The 17,027-nt window shown below is 48.0% G+C and overlaps 4 protein-coding genes across 4 annotated transcripts; 2 read left to right on the top strand and 2 right to left on the bottom strand.

Moving 5' to 3' along the window:
• Window positions 1–231: 231 nt before the first annotated feature.
• Window positions 232–5,762, bottom strand: LOC131261008 (alsin homolog). The gene is made up of 7 exons (XM_058262884.1): window positions 4,920–5,762; window positions 2,700–4,247; window positions 2,039–2,609; window positions 1,204–1,974; window positions 955–1,134; window positions 744–889; window positions 232–679 (listed from the first exon to the last, which is right to left on the bottom strand). The coding sequence occupies exons 1-7, from the start codon at window positions 5,668–5,670 to the stop codon at window positions 432–434; spliced, it is 4,215 nt and encodes a 1,404-aa protein (XP_058118867.1). The 5' UTR covers window positions 5,671–5,762; the 3' UTR covers window positions 232–431.
• LOC131261009 (ATPase inhibitor A, mitochondrial) lies at window positions 4,474–5,114 on the top strand. Its single transcript, XM_058262885.1, has 2 exons — window positions 4,474–4,598; window positions 4,670–5,114. The coding sequence occupies exons 1-2, from the start codon at window positions 4,549–4,551 to the stop codon at window positions 4,899–4,901; spliced, it is 282 nt and encodes a 93-aa protein (XP_058118868.1). The 5' UTR covers window positions 4,474–4,548; the 3' UTR covers window positions 4,902–5,114.
• Window positions 5,763–6,098: 336 nt separating the features above from the next.
• LOC131271526 (large ribosomal subunit protein uL15m) lies at window positions 6,099–7,174 on the top strand. The gene is made up of 2 exons (XM_058272980.1): window positions 6,099–6,248; window positions 6,341–7,174. Exons 1-2 carry the CDS (start codon window positions 6,147–6,149, stop codon window positions 7,094–7,096), a joined length of 858 nt encoding a protein of 285 aa, XP_058128963.1. The 5' UTR covers window positions 6,099–6,146; the 3' UTR covers window positions 7,097–7,174.
• Window positions 7,175–7,443: 269 nt separating this feature from the next.
• Window positions 7,444–12,438, bottom strand: LOC131269920 (protein artichoke). Its single transcript, XM_058272383.1, has 4 exons — window positions 12,248–12,438; window positions 9,929–12,173; window positions 9,484–9,862; window positions 7,444–9,416 (listed from the first exon to the last, which is right to left on the bottom strand). The coding sequence occupies exons 1-4, from the start codon at window positions 12,436–12,438 to the stop codon at window positions 7,444–7,446; spliced, it is 4,788 nt and encodes a 1,595-aa protein (XP_058128366.1).
• Window positions 12,439–17,027: the final 4,589 nt, after the last annotated feature.

Below are 17,027 nucleotides of genomic sequence, written 5' to 3'. Positions count from 1 at the left end.
TTTATCAACCCGCGTACGGCAATTTTCTTAATTTATTGCACTGACCACCTCATTGTCTTGGCGTGGTGTTTCCCTTTTTTATTTATTACATCCAGCATCCTCACTCCTCGTAAACATTGGGTGCGAAGTGCCCATCGAGCGAAAGATAACACAATCTTAACGGCCCACAAAGTAGCCATTCTTCACCGAAGCCAATAAAAAAAAAGGACACCGAAGGATAGTTGGTACCACTTTGTTTAAAGAAACGTTCGACGTCTTTTAGCCTTTTATTTATATTTTAGCTTCAAATGCAAATATAGTGCTCTACAAATCTCTACTATCCTACTGGAATTGCGCTAACAACTCTCCTTACCATCCAATGGACTCGACTTTGTTTATAACGAAAGGGCCATACCCCGTTCACAACAGGATACAAACTTCTGTCGCCCCCTCTACGCCTCGGCATTGGTTTCGAACGTTTTGTTGACGAAGAAGTTGTCACTGATTATATGCTGATAGGACGCCTTCAGTGTGATCAGGCAGTAGTCGTTCTGCGTGTTACGGTAGCTAATACCGTAGTCGTTCTGCATCAGGTCCTCGAGTAGACTTATTTCCGCACCGAGCTGCGGCAGGTTAGCTTTGATGATGAGCCAAATGATCAGCTCCAGCAGGTTGTCTGCGGCGACATCCATGCGTACCTCTGTGAAGGGAGTGAAAATATCGTTATTCGTTGAGAAATGTATTGACATTTCGTTATTACTCACCCTGTTCTTTGCAGGATTGATCGACTAGTGCGAACGCATCGTTGATATGCTTTATCATTTCGCTCGGGCAACACTTTTCACGGAAGCGATTTAAACTCTCGATTGCTTGCTGATACTTTTCGTGTTTGATAATAGGTACAAGGTCGCTGCAAGGTGAAAGCAAATCAAAAAAGTGTTTTGTTTGCTTGAGAACCCATTTTGCTTTACTCACCGGTTGATGTCGAGAAGCTGGATCAGGTTCTCGTCAGTCTTTTTCATGCAAATTAATATCCGTTGACGGTAGATTTCATCGTTTTTGCTGCACTTGCTTGCGTACAGGACAAACAGGGCCGAGTAGATGCCTTGCGTCATGAGGATAGGATACAGCAAACTTTGATATGACAGCAGCTCCCTGAAAACGTTACAAGTAATAAATTGGTCACTATGAAACGGAAGCGTAAATGGCGGTCCGTTGACTTACCCATCAATCATAATCGAATCTTTTGGGAGCGCGGGGAACATTACGGTCAGCACCAGCGTGTAGATGCGACTCACGATTGAAATCCATTCGTTCATGGCCGGCTCGCAGAGGATCGAGTTCGGGGTGTACTTCCAGCAGCTGTACGTCGAGTAGAAGCAATTGGAGAGCTTCTCAAACAACCCGTACAACGGATGGTACACACTCTGAAACGCATCGGCAAGATAGTTGCGCAGAAGGTGAAGCCCCTCGCGGTCTACGGTTTTGATGCAGAAGTCGGGAATGAAATCCAAATCTCGAACCGGGTAGTATCGTCTCGCTGCGAGCCGTCCATTGTCGTTCAACACCTTCAGCATGAATTCATCTTCTTCCCGTGAGGTCACGGAGGAAACACTCCCAACCGATATGGCGTCGGACGCTTCCGCAGTTACTCCCATCACCACCGGAGACACCGGACCATTGATGAGGGAGAGTCGTGAGTCGGAGATGCTAGCACGGAGTGACGTTGTTGAGCCGTTTTGTATTGGATAGCCGGAATCGTACATCATCAGCGTAGACGATCGGTCATCCAGCTGGCCCGATCCGATCTGAAAATCATTTGCCTTGAGCTGCTCTTTTCGCTTTGCGCGACACACAAATATGGCCACCCGGTTCCACACCCGTTTGATGTCCATCCGCCTGATGGCAACAATATCACTCGTACCGAAGAGCGTCTCATGAAAGCAGGCAAATATCGAGGACCATTTCCGTTCCGCATTGATCTTAAGATCCAACCTGGAAGTTATTGAAAACCTTGTTATAATATCCTTCTAACGAAAGTTGACAAATGCATACGAACATCGGCACTTTGTTGAACGTTTGCTCCATCGCCATGGTGGCGTTGTTTATTTTGATGCTGTTCCACGAGCCCCCGAACATACCCGTCATCGTGTGGCCGGCCATTTTCGTATTCGAATCATCCAGCTCGAACTGCTCGGATTCGATCTCCCGCTCCGGGTAGTAAAACACACCCTTCCCAAACGGACCGTCGGTCGTGAGTTCTCCCTTGTAGTAGATGCCGCTTGGAAAAATGGCCAATCCACCGGCGGAATGTGTGAGTATATCGTTGGCAAAAAACCCGGCATAGTACGTCCCGTTTGTCGTAACAAGGATGCCATTGCCATGCTTCTTATCGCCCATGAACATGCCAATGTACTTAACGCCGTTTAGGCTATCCTCGATCACCCCGAAGCCATCCTTTTGGTCGTTCACAAAGTCACCGTTGTACTGATACGAGCTGGTCGAAAGCGTCCCGAAACCGTTATACTTATCCGCCCGGAAGTAGCCCTGGTAGTGGAAGTATTGTGTCGATCGATTGCTTGTCGTCTTCAACCGCCCGTATCCATCGTACTTCCCATTAATAAATTCTCCTATTATATGTTGAATGGAAATAAGTGGAATAATTTATCAGAATATATCGTATTTTGAGCTTCTTTTAAATAAATTAGACTTTGGCTTACCTTCGTAAATGGTTGAGATCCCAAAAACGGTTCGCTTCATGCAGCCGTAACCCGTTATATTACCCTGGTAAAGCTCGCCCGTGTACGACCGATCAGAACTAGTCAAAGCCCCAATGCCATCTAGTTGCCCCACCAACCACATTCCCTCGTACTCCATCCCAGCGTACCGCTCGTATCGATCGCTGAACTTGTATCGAGCATACCGGTTCAACGGTTGCTTGTCGCTCGTCTGTTTATCCAAACATTGCAGGACCTGCGTTTTGAGGACACCCATCCAGCGCATCTTATCCGACACATTGAGCGTGTGACAGCGAAGTGTTTCTTCAGGCGTCACAATCGTCATCATGAAGCGATGTTTCTCCTTATATCGACTGCGCTGCAGTTCGTTTACCTCGGCCGTAATCCAAACGAGCTTGAGCGGATACTGTACCACCTGCATGCCAGACAGATAGCAGAACACGTCGTTGAACAGCACGAAGCGTGGTGAGGAGGAGAAGATGTTCACATCCAGCAGCTTTAAAGGGACCTCGTTCGAATCGAGGATCACCCGCCGGTGGGGTTCCTTCAGCGACAGCCATCGCACATTTTCCTCCCGCATCCAGAACTCTTTGGTGAGCTTCGTCTGATTGCCCATCTTTTCGCTGACCTCCTCGTTCAGGAAGCGCAACCATTCCGACTTCATCGACAGCAGGGCGGACTCGGTAAGCTCGTCCAGTGGTTTTCCACCACTCGTTATCAACAGTTCGGCCAGATCGATCTGGTTCGATACGTTATCGAGGTAGATGTTTAACATTTCTTGATCACTGGTCGCCATCATCCCGAGACATTCGTTGTCACAGAAGCTCTGCAAAATTCTCCTATACAGCAGGTATATCTCATCGTGTAGCACCACAGACAGAAGACGACTAACATCGTGCTGAAGCAGAAAGCATTTCATCGATTTCAATCTGAGCAGCAACAGATAGAACAAATTGGTACACGATCGGTAAAAGTGAACCGTTGGAATTGGTATCGAAGAATCACCGGTCGCACCTCTGTTCACGTGTTTGGAGTTGATAGCTTTTATGTGCTTCAGAAGCGTTTGTAGTGTGGTCTGTTCTTTCGTATAAATTTTTAGAAAGTCCTGCTGGACGGGCAGATGGTTCATTACGAGCATACTATCGCTCGCCAGAATAAATGGAATGCTCTCATCAATCGCTTGTCCCTGATGCAGCTCGCTTGAGGCTATTTTGTAGCTCAAACACTCGTCGTCCGATTTTATATCATGCACTCGAAAATCGTTCGTTACGACATACGTATGAAAGTTCCCACTGCACACATCCAGTACATGCTTGAAGCGATTGCACGCCGATGGCGTGCTCGTATTACCCGCATTTCCGAGCTTCCATCGGATGGCCTGATTTTTGTTCATATCTCCCCAGAGGAACAGCTGCCCATCGAGTGTGAGGGCGGACGAGTAGTCACAGCATGAGGTGATTTTTGATACGTTGCTGATATCTAACTGATGGATCTTATCTCTTCTGATGTGGTCGCCAGTTCCCAATTGTCCTAAAAATTCCGAAAAGAAAAACTTCAATTAATCGTGGTTAGTGATAATTAAAATTTAATCTCGCCGAAACAAGATGAACAATCTCGATACGACGCAATTTGGATGCACACGAGAGAAAGCAAACGGATGGTATAAACATCTGCGAAGAGTAAAATTAAATCCATCTCCTCTCGGCATGGCATCAAAGCAATCGGTCGTATCTGTCAACAGTAGTCTGTAAAGAGCACCGGTGCGAGCTGGTATTTTTGCGTGTTTGTGGAATTTTATCACGTTCATATCACTACCATAGCGCTCATTCCCATGTTTGCATTACACAATCGCTTTGCACGCCTGTATCCTTCGTGCTTGAGGTCAGCCCGTTCATCAGATAAACCATCCAGGTTAAAGCCATTATGTAATACATGTTTTCTTCCCTTCCCAGGTTCGCGAAAATGAGTCAAGTTGGAGAAATGGGCAGTGGTGCCGGCAAAGGAGGCGGTGGCGGAGGATCGATCCGAGAAGCCGGTGGATCTTTCGGCAAAATGGAAGCAGCTCACGAGGAAGAGTACTTCTACAAGCAGCAGCGTGAACAGCTCGCTAAACTGAAATCGGCTACCGATACGAGTGCCGAGGCGGGTACCGCTGCAAAGTCAAGTGGAGGAGCCCAGAAGTAGCGGAAGATTTGTCCTTACCTTTGTTTACCTTCCCGAAACTAGCGACTCCTGTTTGGTGCAGCATGTGGCCGTAGATTGGCAGCTCTCCGAGCGCCCTGGCGACATCGTTATAATCTCTTGCTTCGGTTTGAAGCTTACATTGCTCGAATACATTTTGCCACTCACAATAAACCGATGACTTTCGCTCGTCGAACGCGCACTGCTGGAATAGTGCATCCTTTTTAACGGTGTTGAATACTTTGGTTTGTTTTTGCAAAGAAACGATTGCAAAATCAATTCCAGCTGCTAGCTGGCGCACGGAATCCTTTTTAACTTCGTGCACCTCTGTCAGTTGGTCACAGTTGAACACACTTCCGAAATCGCCCTGCACAAACAGCCTTCCGTCTCCGGCGAGCAAGAGAATGCCGTTGTTATTGCAACACACCTGCACGAACCCTCCCCGCTCGGGAAAAAGGTGTGTCCACTCGTGCAAGGAACCGTTCTTGCTCCGATGCACGGTACCAATTGCTGATTTCACGCAAAAGATCCAGTTTCCCTCGGTATCGAAATCGGCCACATCTCGCTCTAGGTAACTGAAATCTATCACTTTCTCCGTTGCTCGCAGAACGCCATGCAAGAGGGCGCCATCGACATCCAACAGGATATGAGATTCCCCAAGGACGCGCAACTTCACTGCACACGATGGTTGGTATCCTTCCGGGAAGTGTATGGCAAGCTTACTGTCCTCGTTTAGTCCGGAGTAAATCGAAAACATGTTCGTTGCGCCCATGCTGCGTTCCGGAACCCCTGACTCATCGAGGGTATTTTTATTTGGTGATAAAAATAGATATTTTGCTAACTTTTCCTTTCTGCACACCCGAGCATCTTGATTCTTTGTTATTGTTATGATAATTTTTCGTCGATTTGACAACCAGCTGACACAAACAGAACAGTTCATGGATCGTACAGGGTGCCTCGCAAATATTAATAAATTTGTGGACAAATTATCGAATATTCTTGAATTAAACCGTATTATCAATTGATGCACCCTTATACGCTTTAGTTTGACGATGATTTTGCTTTTATCGAGTGTACAATAGATCTCAACAAATAATGAAATCCTTTCGTTAAGTTGTGAATGCCACGCAAACGTCAAACTTGGTTAAAATTACAACCTTCCCTTTTTTATTTTTAACTGACCTCGTCTGGAACATGACAGATTGCATCGGGTTGTAGATTGTGAATAAGTGAAGTAATTTTGTAAAAATGTCGATTAAACATACCACAGAAAAAGCATTACAACTGCTTCGTACACTCCCTCGTGTAACCATTGGTAATATTCGTGATAACCCGCAGTCCAAGCAAAACGTATGTACCTAAACCGACGACTCGCCAGCCGGTCGATGCGGCTCCTTTTACATAACCATAACAAACTTTTTTTTGGTTCCGAATGTTTGTAGAAAAAGCGTGGTCGTGGGCAGCACGGTGGAGATAAGCATGGTGCGGGTAATAAGGGATCCGGACAGCGACAGAACTTCACGCGGCTCGGATACGAAACCGGAAACACACCATTTTACTTGCGTTTTGGGTACGAGCCATACTACAAGGGCCACCACTTGAAACGGGAGTATCCACCGATCAGCTTGAATCAGTTGCAAAAGCTCATCGATACCGACCGGCTAGACACCCGTTCACCCATCGACCTTACGACCATCTGCAATACGGGCCTGTTCGACATTAGACCCGATCTGTTGCATCACGGCGTTCAGCTTACGGACGAGGGAGCGGACGATTTTCGCGCGAAGATCAACATCGAAGTACAGCATGCACCGGAAACCGTCATAGCAGCCGTCGAGCGCAACGGTGGAGTAATACGTACTGCCTACTACGATCCGCACAGCCTGTACGCGGTGGTGAATCCAAAGAAGTGGTTCGAAAAGGGTGTCCCTATTCCGAGGCGTATGCTTCCACCGCAGGACGCCGTTGAGTATTACACGAACGCCCGTAACCGAGGTTACCTGGCCGACCCGGAGCAGATCAGCCAGGAGCGGCTTGTGCTTGCGCAAAAGTACGGTTATGCGTTGCCGAAAATCGAGGACGATCCGGACTATGAGATGCTTGTGCAAACGAAAGATCCGCGACAGATTTTCCTCGGTCTCAACCCAGGCTGGGTTGTGAGCTTAAAAGATCGTGCAATCATCAAGGCTAAACAGTGAATCGTGCGACCAGCATTCGGCGGAGTAGATTGTAGTGAAAGTGAAGTACACGACTGTGCCCAGAAGAATATAATATGCCAGAGGAAATTAAACGCGTGTCGGATTATTTGTACATCCGAGATGATTCTGTTGTGTGTTTGATAACAGCTTACAAAGTGTTTTTACTTTTACTCCCAGGTAAGGTTTACAATAACTAGAAAACTATTGAACAACGGGAATTGAAAGCCCCCAATTTTCCCCCTTAAAACGTTTCCCTACACTTCGTATGCGTATACTCCCATCACTTGCCTTCGCTTTGGCGGAACCTAGCATCCTTCGTGAAATCTGCAATTACCTCTTCTACCTCTCTATAAAATCAACATCATATAACCTAAAACGATCTGTGCAACAACCAATACTGCTATGCAGCTCTGCGTGCCGAATTTCTCCAATGACGCCCCACTCCGGAAGCTGTTCAGTTCCAGCTCATCGAAATCGTAATGCGGCGTTCGGTTGTAGTTTGCAAAGTACCAATCCATATCTTCCCGCTTGCGGATTTCATTCGCACTGTCCTGCTCCGGATGGTGGTGACTCGACGGTGAAAGATCGATGATGTTCGGTGATCCAAAGTGCCGATCGGTGTTCTCCGTTTCGATCTTTGGAATCACGCGATTCCCTGGTGTCGGAGAGCTCGGGAAGTACGGTGTCACGGTCGAGGAAACCGGTGCCGGAACCTTCTCGATGGTAGACTTCCCCACCGGCGGCCGATGTGGCGCGGAACCCGTCGCGATGAGAGCGGACAGCGACGTTGGGGTATTGCTGGAAACGTCCCATAGCTCCCGATTGGGCGTTCGGGCAAGATCTCGGATATTGGGATTCGGTGTTGGGAATGCCTTGTTGAATGTTGGTCCGATCGTTGGAGTACCCAACTCGATCGAGAGTCGCGTTGTAATGTCCGACTCGTGATGTTTTGCATCGCCACTGTCTGTTCGCGTGCCACTTTCATCACCCTCAGGTTCGTCTCCTTCGGATTGCTCCTCCTCATCGACGTCCTCGGCGTTATCGTTCGAGTCATCTCCTTCGTCCTCCAAATCTTCGGTCGTTTCTGCATGTGAAACCACTCCTTCGGATGTACTATTTTCTCCTCGAACAACTTGATCAGGTTTAGGAGTGTTCAAAACATGGCCCTTGTGAGTGTTCGGGATTGATTCACTTCCTTGCTGCTGGCCGGACGATTCCGTCTTCCCCGGGATATGATGCGTAATCCCATCCACGAAGTATGGCGCACTGTTGTGCGAAGGTTTTATTGTGGCCTCGAATTTGTTCTGCTGCAGGTATCGCGTCGGTTCGGTGACCAGTGGCACCCGTTCGTTAAACTCCGTCGGCCACTTGCCCGGTTCGTGGGTGTAATTTTGGTTGATCACCTTCAGCGTCGGATCGGTGATCGGTGTGAAACCCCCGATCGATCCGGGAATGAGCGGAGTAAAACCACCTTTCTGCACCTGCACCGGAGGTGGCCCATCCCGGAAGGATGTGTGGAAGTACGGCCGATAGAAGAGATTGTTGTCGTTCGATGCACCGGAACTCTTGTCCTGGTGATGATCCGTAGCGGGTGTCTTGAGTGTCACCTGCGCACTATCCACCTTCTCCGCGTCGTTTCGATGGGTAACGCCCTGGTCCGATTCTCCCAAGTTGTACACCTGCACACGACCCTTTCCTCTCGTGCCACCCGTCGCCCGGTTGTTTGCATTACGGCCCGATCCACCAAACATTTTGCCAATGTTCAAACTCGGTATAGGAAGTCCAAAGAAGGTGAAAGGTGACCCCGTGTCCTGTACACCTTGCGGAGGGACGACTCCCGGTGGACGATGGAACTGATTGAATTTGTTGTTGTTAAAGTCAACAAAGTTGCTGCTAAAATTACGCCGATCCTGTGGGTCCTCTGCGAAAGGTGTGGCGTTGTTTCGAATTCCGTTCGCCAGCTTGCTATCGTTCAGAGCGTTCGGATAGTCCACGTACTGATCGTAGAAGTAATCACTATCTCCCGGTGACGGAGAACCCGGATAGAATCCTGGTGCCGGTCCGGGATGTGCTTCGTAGTTCTCCGAACCACATTCGTCGTAGTCAAGAGCTCGCACAAACACGTCACCATGATCGTTGGTGAGTGGATGGTCGACTTGGCCAGGAGCGGTTCGTGCACCGGATTGACAATCGTTTCGGGAAAGCCGCATATCCATGAGCATTTTTCCGTCCTTGCAGCGTGGTCCTGGGTTGAGGCTACGGCTCTCCTGCAACCACGCCAGGTACCACAACATATCGCAGCTACATTCCAATGGATTTCCTGTAATATATGATTAAATTACACTTTAATAAACACCTACCATAAAGGCACCCATAAAGAATCTTACCATCAACGTCCAGAATAGCAATGTTGGAACGAAGACTGCGGAAGATGGGTTCCGGAACGCGCGACATATGATTGTTCCGCATGCTGAGTACCCTCAACCGAGGCATCGACGCAAACGGTTCCCCTTGGATGCCGCAGATTTTGTTGTGGTCCAGCTTCAACTCGACCAACCAATCAAGGCCACGCAGCGGATTCGGTGTAATTTTCCTTATACTATTCCCGGTCAGATCGAGAACCTCCAGGTTTCGTACACTTCGCAAACCGACACTGTCCAGGCTGCGGAATTGATTTGCCGAAAGATTGAGGTACACTATCGACGGCGACCTGTAGAAGCTGTACGGTGAGATGTAGCGTAGATTGTTTTGCTGCAAGTGGACGGCCTGAACACGGAAAGAAATTTAATTAATCAAAATAGATTGGGATTGATAAAAGATATCTAACACTACCTGTAAACTGGGTAAATCTTCAAACACACGATCCTTAAGTTCTGTCAGTTTGTTGTCTGCCAGCACTAATTCTTGTAGTTCGGGTAGATTTCTTAGTGAACCATGCTCCAGAAGAGTCAGCTCATTGCTTGAAAGGTCCAGATACTGCAACAGAGGAAGGTTCCGTAGCGATCCTTGATGAAGCTGATTCACCTTGTTGTTGGAGACCTTCAGCTCCTCCAGATTGCGCCACGACACAAGCACGTTAGGCGAGAGCTCCGCTATCTGGTTGAAGCTTACATCGATCTCTCGTAGTTCCGCCAACCCGGACAGCGACTCCGGTAGCTCGCGAAGTTGATTCGACGAAAGGTCTAACGTCTGCAGGGAGCGACTTTTCCTGAATGCCTTGGGCGATATTTCCACGATACTGTTCCGGGAGGCATCGAACTGCTCGAGGAGAGCGTTGTTGTCCAGAAGGTTATCCACCAGCACCTCGATCCGATTGCCTTGCAGGTTCAGCTCACGCAGGTTCTCCAGAGGACTGAAACATCGCTCGTGAAGTGCCAACACACGGTTGTCCTGGAGGTTAAGGATCTCCAACCGGGTCAACCCGGAAAGGCTACCTTCGTCGATCGACTGAAGCTGGTTGCGTGCCAATGCTAGAACCCTCAGCTGGGGCGTTGGCTTGAACACTGCCCTGGGAAGGCGCGTCAACTGATTGCCACTGATGTCCAGCATACGCAGGTTCGGTAGGTCCCAAAGTTGACTTCCCGGAGGGGGAAGCTGTGAGATCTGGTTCCCGTGCAGGTTAATCCGCTCGACCGCCACCGGTAGCCCGGGAATAAACTCCTGCAAACGATTGCTTCCCGCATCGAGCTCGAACATGTGGTTCAACTCGCGAAACGTCCCCGAATGGACGAGCGAAAGCTCGTTGAAGGAAATGTTTACCGTTTCAAGCATCGGCGTATGGCTGAAGGCACTCGCGTCGATCACGGAAAGCGCGTTTCCGCTGATATCGAGCCGCCGAAGGGAGGGAACCCCAACCAAAAGGTTCGGATCCATGCGGCGGAAGTTGTTGTACGATATGTCGATTCCTTTCAGTCCGGGAAGGTTCCAGAACGGCATCGGTAGCTGATCGTGAAGGGAATTGTTCTGAAGGCGCAGCTCGCGCAAACCCGGCATTGCCATGAACGCATCCCGTTCGATCATACGAATCTTGTTCTGGTTGAGGTACAGTTGTTCGAGCGTACCGTGACCACGGAGGGCACCGAATGGTATCGCTTCCAGTTTGTTGTAGCTGAGATCGAGGAAGCGCAGCATTGGCAGCGCATCCAGCAGGGATCGCAACTCTTCCACCCGGCCGATTTCGTTCTGCTGAAGGTGCATCATCTCGACACCGCTGCCCGAGGCTTGCAGGAACGACTCCGGATGGACTCGCCGGAGGTAGTTGTTCTCCAGGTGAACCAACTTTAAACTCGGCGTCCGGTGGAATGCTCCATGGAAGATTTCCGTAATGCCGTTATCGTTCAGGTAGAGCTCGTTCAGCGATGGAAGATCGACAAAGCTGCCTTCATTGAGCTTCGATATCATATTGCGATCCATCCGCAAAACATGAAGATTGTGGATATCCTTCACCGCTCGGCCAATCATCCCCGCATCGGTGATTTTGTTCCCCGATAGATGGAGCGTCTTCAGAGATGGTAATCCAACGAATGTCCTCAGGTGAACCCAATTTATGCCGTTCTCGGAGAGATTTATCAGGTTCAGTTTGGGTAGATCATTAAACAATCCTCCTTCCAGCCGGGTCAAGCTTCCGCTTCCCGTCACGTGGACCGTCTCAAGGCTCGCCAGGTCCCGAAAGTGCTGCCGTGCCAGCTCGATCAACGAACCACTCTGTACGTTCACGTACCGTAGCTTGGGCAGGCCGGAAAAGTCGGGGAGACGTTTCAAATTTTCACTCTGTATCGTTACCGCTTCCAGTTTCCGGAGACCGCTTAAACTGTCCATCGGGATGCTGCGTAGGTTGCGCTCGACTATGAAGATCTCCACCAGGCTCTTGTCGAGATCGTTCAACCAGCCGTTGGAGAGCCGCTCGAGGCCGTTGTGGCGCAGCATGAGCCGAAGGATGTTGAGGGGCGCAAAAGTCCTTCCCGGTAGCGAAGGAAGAAAGTTGTTCTCCAAGATAAGCTCGTCGATGGGCCGATTGATAGACTTTGAAACTGCCTTTAAACCTGTCAGAACTCGCGGAAGATCGCTGTGTGAGCACCTGCAAAATGAAGGGAAGATTGGTACCGCGTGAAAATAGACCCGTAGTTGTACATCACATCCGAATGGTCTTACCATATTTGTACTTCACTACCGCGCTGTGAACATCTACAAGGAAGAATGATATCTTGCGTTGGGCAGATTGTGTCTCGCTGTCCAACGACGACTGATGGCATGAAGCAGCTCAAAACTGTCAGCAGGAATGCAATCTGAACCATGTTTGTTATTCTCCTCGTGCCAAACGTGTTGCTTTTCATCGACGACATTCCTCGTTCGTGCCAGCTACAGCCTTCCCTGGTTCTTTGCAACATAGCTTCAGAGACTGGCAGCTTTGGGGGCATTACGGTGCACGAACATTTTCCCTCGCGTGCTGGTGTTCTACGTCCTAAGGAGAGAGAAATTGGTTAATTCGATTTTCGCTGATCGAAAGGGTAAATTCATATTTGTTGTGTTCGTTCCACTGGACGATCCGACAGTCGATTCGTGTTTTTGGGGTGTTTCGTCACAGCCAACGCCCCCCAACTTAAGCCAAACAGGCACGACAAATTCGGCCCAAACCACAAACACCCCAATTTCCACGTGGGGTCGGGTGCACATTCTCGGAACGGAACGGAAGGGCATTAGGTAAGCCACTTACGCAAAGCGTAGAACCGTCTGTTTGTGCATAATTTTCGACGGGGCCCGTTGACCACCAACAAAGCCCCACCGGATGAAATTGGCCTTGAGTAAATTCATACCGCGGGAGGGTTGGGGAAAAAAACAGACACACTCCGGAGAAGGTCCAAACTCGCTGTTGGGTAAGGTCAAACAGAAGCCAACACCGATCGGTCACCGTGTCGTACACGTCGTCATCGTCGTCGTCGTAGATTTGTACTCTTTCCTTTTCCTTCCTTCCTTCCTTCTTTTGGACGGTGAAAAATAAAGGGAAAAATCATTGTTAACACTCAACACTACCAGGTACGATTGTGATCGGTTATGCAACGATGTGCCCCGGCCACGTTATCGATCGCAGAAGTTCGAATTTCAACGAACGGAAACGAAAGACTTCAACGGCATAAGCGACGAACCCGAAAAGGTGCTTTACAAGCTTGTGTTTGTTTCGAACAAATTGATGGTCAGTGATGCATGTACACATTTTTAAAAGAAAAATCAATGTCTGCAATTACCAAAACACTGTTGTGCGTTTATATTTTCCTATTGTTCTAGGACTAGAAGAAAATTTACAAATTTTTCCAAGATTTCAAGTACATTTTTCAAATATTTACATCCGTCCCGGGAAGAGTTTGCGCAATGTCTGGCGGTTTCATTAATCTTAATTTTGCCCTCTGTTGTTATTTTTTTTTGTTCCAGCACTGTGTTGAATGTTGCAACACAACGCCGCGGATTCGCTTTTGGATGCGTTTGTTGTTTTGACACCCGTCCATTCCCAGGATGACGGTGTTCGCAGGTTTTCCTTTATGGCCTTTTTTTTTCGTTCCCTCTTCGTTCCTTTCTATCTCGTTACCATACGGCACGCGGGGTGGAGAGGAAGGTGCATGCATCTTCAGGGAGGTGGCCCCACGATGATGATGTATGTAACGTGCGATGGCCGAAAGGAAGTGCGGTGGGTGGTGGGTTGTGCCGCTCCTCCAGACGGCGGTCACGCTCGAAGGATTCTCGCGCGTGTGCAAAAGGGTGCTGCTTCTGGCGTGTGGATCAGCACCGCGCACCGTGACCCTTCTTTCCAACCCCCTATTTCCCCACCCAACGCCAGGTGTGCCGTTCCGTTTGGCGCAATCGTTTTTCGTTTTCGTTAGCTTGGCGCTGTCTTCTCTCCCCCGTTTCCTTGCACCAATGGGTTTACGTCTTGGTAACCTAGATTGGCGTTCGGTGCGTTTCGGCGGAGGTGCCCTCAAGCAAACACACACACGTACACAAACCAGAAGTCAACCCCCGCGTATGCCCCTTGTACCTTTTGTCCTCGCGAAAATGTGTTCCTGAACGGCGGCCAGAGGGTGGCCAGAAAGACACATCAACCGAAGAAGAAGAAGAAGGCAAAAAAAACGCACACACAATTGCCATTGAGAGTGAGTCTTGTTTGTTGCGGGGGGAAAAGATTGAGGGAAGTTTAAAAACGTTTACGACACAACGTTGGCCAGGCAGAGGCAGGCCCAGCGTTGGCCAGGCGTGAAGAAGCTTTCCATCTGAGCAAAATTCGGTCTTCACCTTACATGATGGGGCGTGTGTGTGTGTACGTGTGGTGGTCACTAGCCACCAGATCCTATACCAGACCGAAAAAACTTTCAACCGCTTGCACTTTCATGCGAAGATGAGAAACAAATTGTAAAGCATTTTCCTTTACTTGATATTGTGCGAGAAATGTATGCCAATTTTCAAAATAGAATATAATTCCAAGATGGTTCATCTTTATCGCCCAAGAAATCTAAGCAAATGATGGAAAAACTGCACGAGATACTACTATTAGTGAACCATTCGGTCTCACTCCATTTACGGTGGCTTGCGCTTCTAGGGCTCCTTCCGATTTTTGTGCTAATCGTCCCAGGAACAACCGTATGTCGCCTGCCATTTTAGTTCGGTGCCACCGGTCGGAAGGCATTTACCAGTAGCGGTTAACACTATTAGATACGCTTCGTGTGATAGTTTTCCCGTGCGCAATAGCGTACGCAATTTGTATCACCCAGTTTCCTCAGCGCTTCGGTGCCGGGTAAGGGTAATCTCCTAAACGCTCGCTTGCGTAAGTATCCGCGATTCCAGCTGCAAATCGGTGTCATCCTCCCGATGCACGCGCCGTTGTGTCTCGCCACATAAACTACGGTTCCATTTTTTCTACGGCGCGTGCTCAACTAGGGTCCTTTGGGAGTAAAGATCGATGTCGTTGATCGACACAAGAAGATCTTGCTTCGATGGCGATGGTATCATTTCATAAACTTTATTTTCTTGGAACTATCTAAACTTAAAAGAATGTAGAAGACGATAAGCCGAATATCGTAAAATGAAACCATTTTTATGATGTAAGATCTACGTTGGAAAGCTATCACCGACAAATCCTAAACACTGGATCATAAAACCGTGTAAAACATTCGTATCAGCTTTTGATTGTTAACTTCACGCACTGCGAAATCATTCCATCATCTTCATATGTGTCACATAAATCACTTGCTTGGCCCATCCGACAGCCACCGACACGATCGTGAACAAACGGGGTTGAACTGGAGGATGGTAACTTTTACCTTTTTGATCCACTCGTAATATTTCAAATTAATCCTGCGTTTGCGTTTTTTTCCTCTCTCTCTTTGTGTAGCAAGGAGAAACACTCCTTTTTTACGACGAGTTGCGATCACTAAACCACTCTCTCGGCGTCTAAATTATCCGGGTAATAGGCCAACTTTTGTAACCCACACAAAGGGGGGGCGGAAGAAAACAGGGAGGTAAAATCATAAGATGCAGTTGAATTTCGAAAAAAAACCGAAAAACTACACTCACACGTGAAATATCGCTTTCCACGAGGCCGGTTCGTAAAAATTTCACTGTTCACTGATCACTTTCCACGCAACGAACCCCGGGATTCACCCTCATCGAAACACAGGTGGAAATTCCTTGCTCTATGATTGATTTATTTGTCGACCACACTTTCTTTTTCGAAAAACATACACGTAATATTCAATAGATTGGTTGATCTATTCTGCTTGCAAGTAGGCGATGATTGAAACACAATTGGACACTTTGGTCGTTCTTTTCGTAAAACCTAACCTCACATTCAATTCACATGCACGAATAAAAGTACACAAATTCGTGACCATCCGTCGCAACGATAGCTACACAATATGTAACAAGATTTTCTACCGGAAAATCCTCTCTAAACACTTTACACAAAACAAAACGTGACGCCCGGAGGAAAATTCACGAGATCCGTTCGCCAGGAGCTTTCGATGGTGACTGCGCTCAAATGCGTCGCCGTCTCGGGTTGAGTAGTATTGTGTAAAAAAGTCCAGTTTCTGGTGGGGGGAGACGAGTTTTCCACCCCGTCCGCCATCCTACTCACTCTCAACTGTGGATCCATTCCAGTAGCGCGCGCCGCCCGGAAAACTCCACCACCACAGCAGCAGCACCGGCTCAAGTCGAACGCGAATTACTTTTCCACGGTTGAAGGAGAAGTCTTATGCTCGTCTATTGCCGGTGCTGTTGCCGTGGACTCGCTGGATCTCTGCCGTAGACAAATGAATGGGGCTGCTTTGGATTGGATGGATGGATGGATGGATGGTTAGGTTCGGTATCTTTAAATCGAATGTTTTGGAGGAACAATGCAACGATTGCGAATTGGCGGCCACCAGATATTTGTTCCTACTTGCTTCTGCTAACCGTTTGGTATTTTTGTAATTTTTCAGTTGATATCGAATTTTAAAAAGCGGTATCAATCTGAAATAAATGATAAAGTAATCTCAGTCAGGTCAACAACTAAAAATTTAAATAAAAAATAAATAAATCAATTTTAAAAGTATTAACCCATTGTGGTAGAAAGTTTTCGAAAAAGAATCACAGGAAAATTAGATACTTTCTACGTGAGTGGAATTTACAAAATGCGCTAGCAATCGTTTAATTTCTTGCGAAATTTTAAAAACCAATTTAACTGGTAATGTTTTCTAATGATGCCCGCCCTTTTGTTGTCCCTCTAATGATTCTTCTTCAACTCAATTTGCCTTTCCTGTCGGCACAAAAAAAAACAAGACCTCTCTATCTTGGCACTTGGGAAATATGAATGTCCATTGACACACCTGAGGAGACAGCAAGTGTGCATTATTTGTGCTAATTTTATTGTTGTTGCCCACTTCGCGCCTTCACATAGCTGCTGCATTGA

The sequence above is a fragment of the Anopheles coustani genome, chromosome 3, assembly GCF_943734705.1.
Source record: "Anopheles coustani chromosome 3, idAnoCousDA_361_x.2, whole genome shotgun sequence".
NCBI classification, from domain to species: domain Eukaryota; kingdom Metazoa; phylum Arthropoda; class Insecta; order Diptera; family Culicidae; genus Anopheles; species Anopheles coustani.
This window is presented reverse-complemented; position numbering and strand designations above follow the sequence as displayed.

Excerpts from the sequence above, each read along its gene's own strand:
- LOC131261008 (XM_058262884.1), bottom strand. The coding sequence starts at position 5,670 with ATGGGCGCAACGAACATGTTTTCGATTTACTCCGGACTAAACGAGGAC. Across the intron at positions 2,610-2,699 it reads GATCTCAACCATTTACGAAG|GAGAATTTATTAATGGGAAG; the intron begins GTAAGCCAAAGT and ends AACATATAATAG. Across the intron at positions 890-954 it reads CAGCTTCTCGACATCAACCG|CGACCTTGTACCTATTATCA; the intron begins GTGAGTAAAGCA and ends TTCACCTTGCAG.
- LOC131271526 (XM_058272980.1), top strand. The coding sequence starts at position 6,147 with ATGTCGATTAAACATACCACAGAAAAAGCATTACAACTGCTTCGTACA. Across the intron at positions 6,249-6,340 it reads ACCCGCAGTCCAAGCAAAAC|AAAAAGCGTGGTCGTGGGCA; the intron begins GTATGTACCTAA and ends GAATGTTTGTAG.
- LOC131269920 (XM_058272383.1), bottom strand. The coding sequence starts at position 12,438 with ATGTCGTCGATGAAAAGCAACACGTTTGGCACGAGGAGAATAACAAAC. Across the intron at positions 9,863-9,928 it reads AAGATTTACCCAGTTTACAG|GCCGTCCACTTGCAGCAAAA; the intron begins GTAGTGTTAGAT and ends TTCCGTGTTCAG. Across the intron at positions 9,417-9,483 it reads TGCTATTCTGGACGTTGATG|GAAATCCATTGGAATGTAGC; the intron begins GTAAGATTCTTT and ends CATATATTACAG.
- LOC131261009 (XM_058262885.1), top strand. The coding sequence starts at position 4,549 with ATGTTTGCATTACACAATCGCTTTGCACGCCTGTATCCTTCGTGCTTG. Across the intron at positions 4,599-4,669 it reads CTGTATCCTTCGTGCTTGAG|GTTCGCGAAAATGAGTCAAG; the intron begins GTCAGCCCGTTC and ends TTCCCTTCCCAG.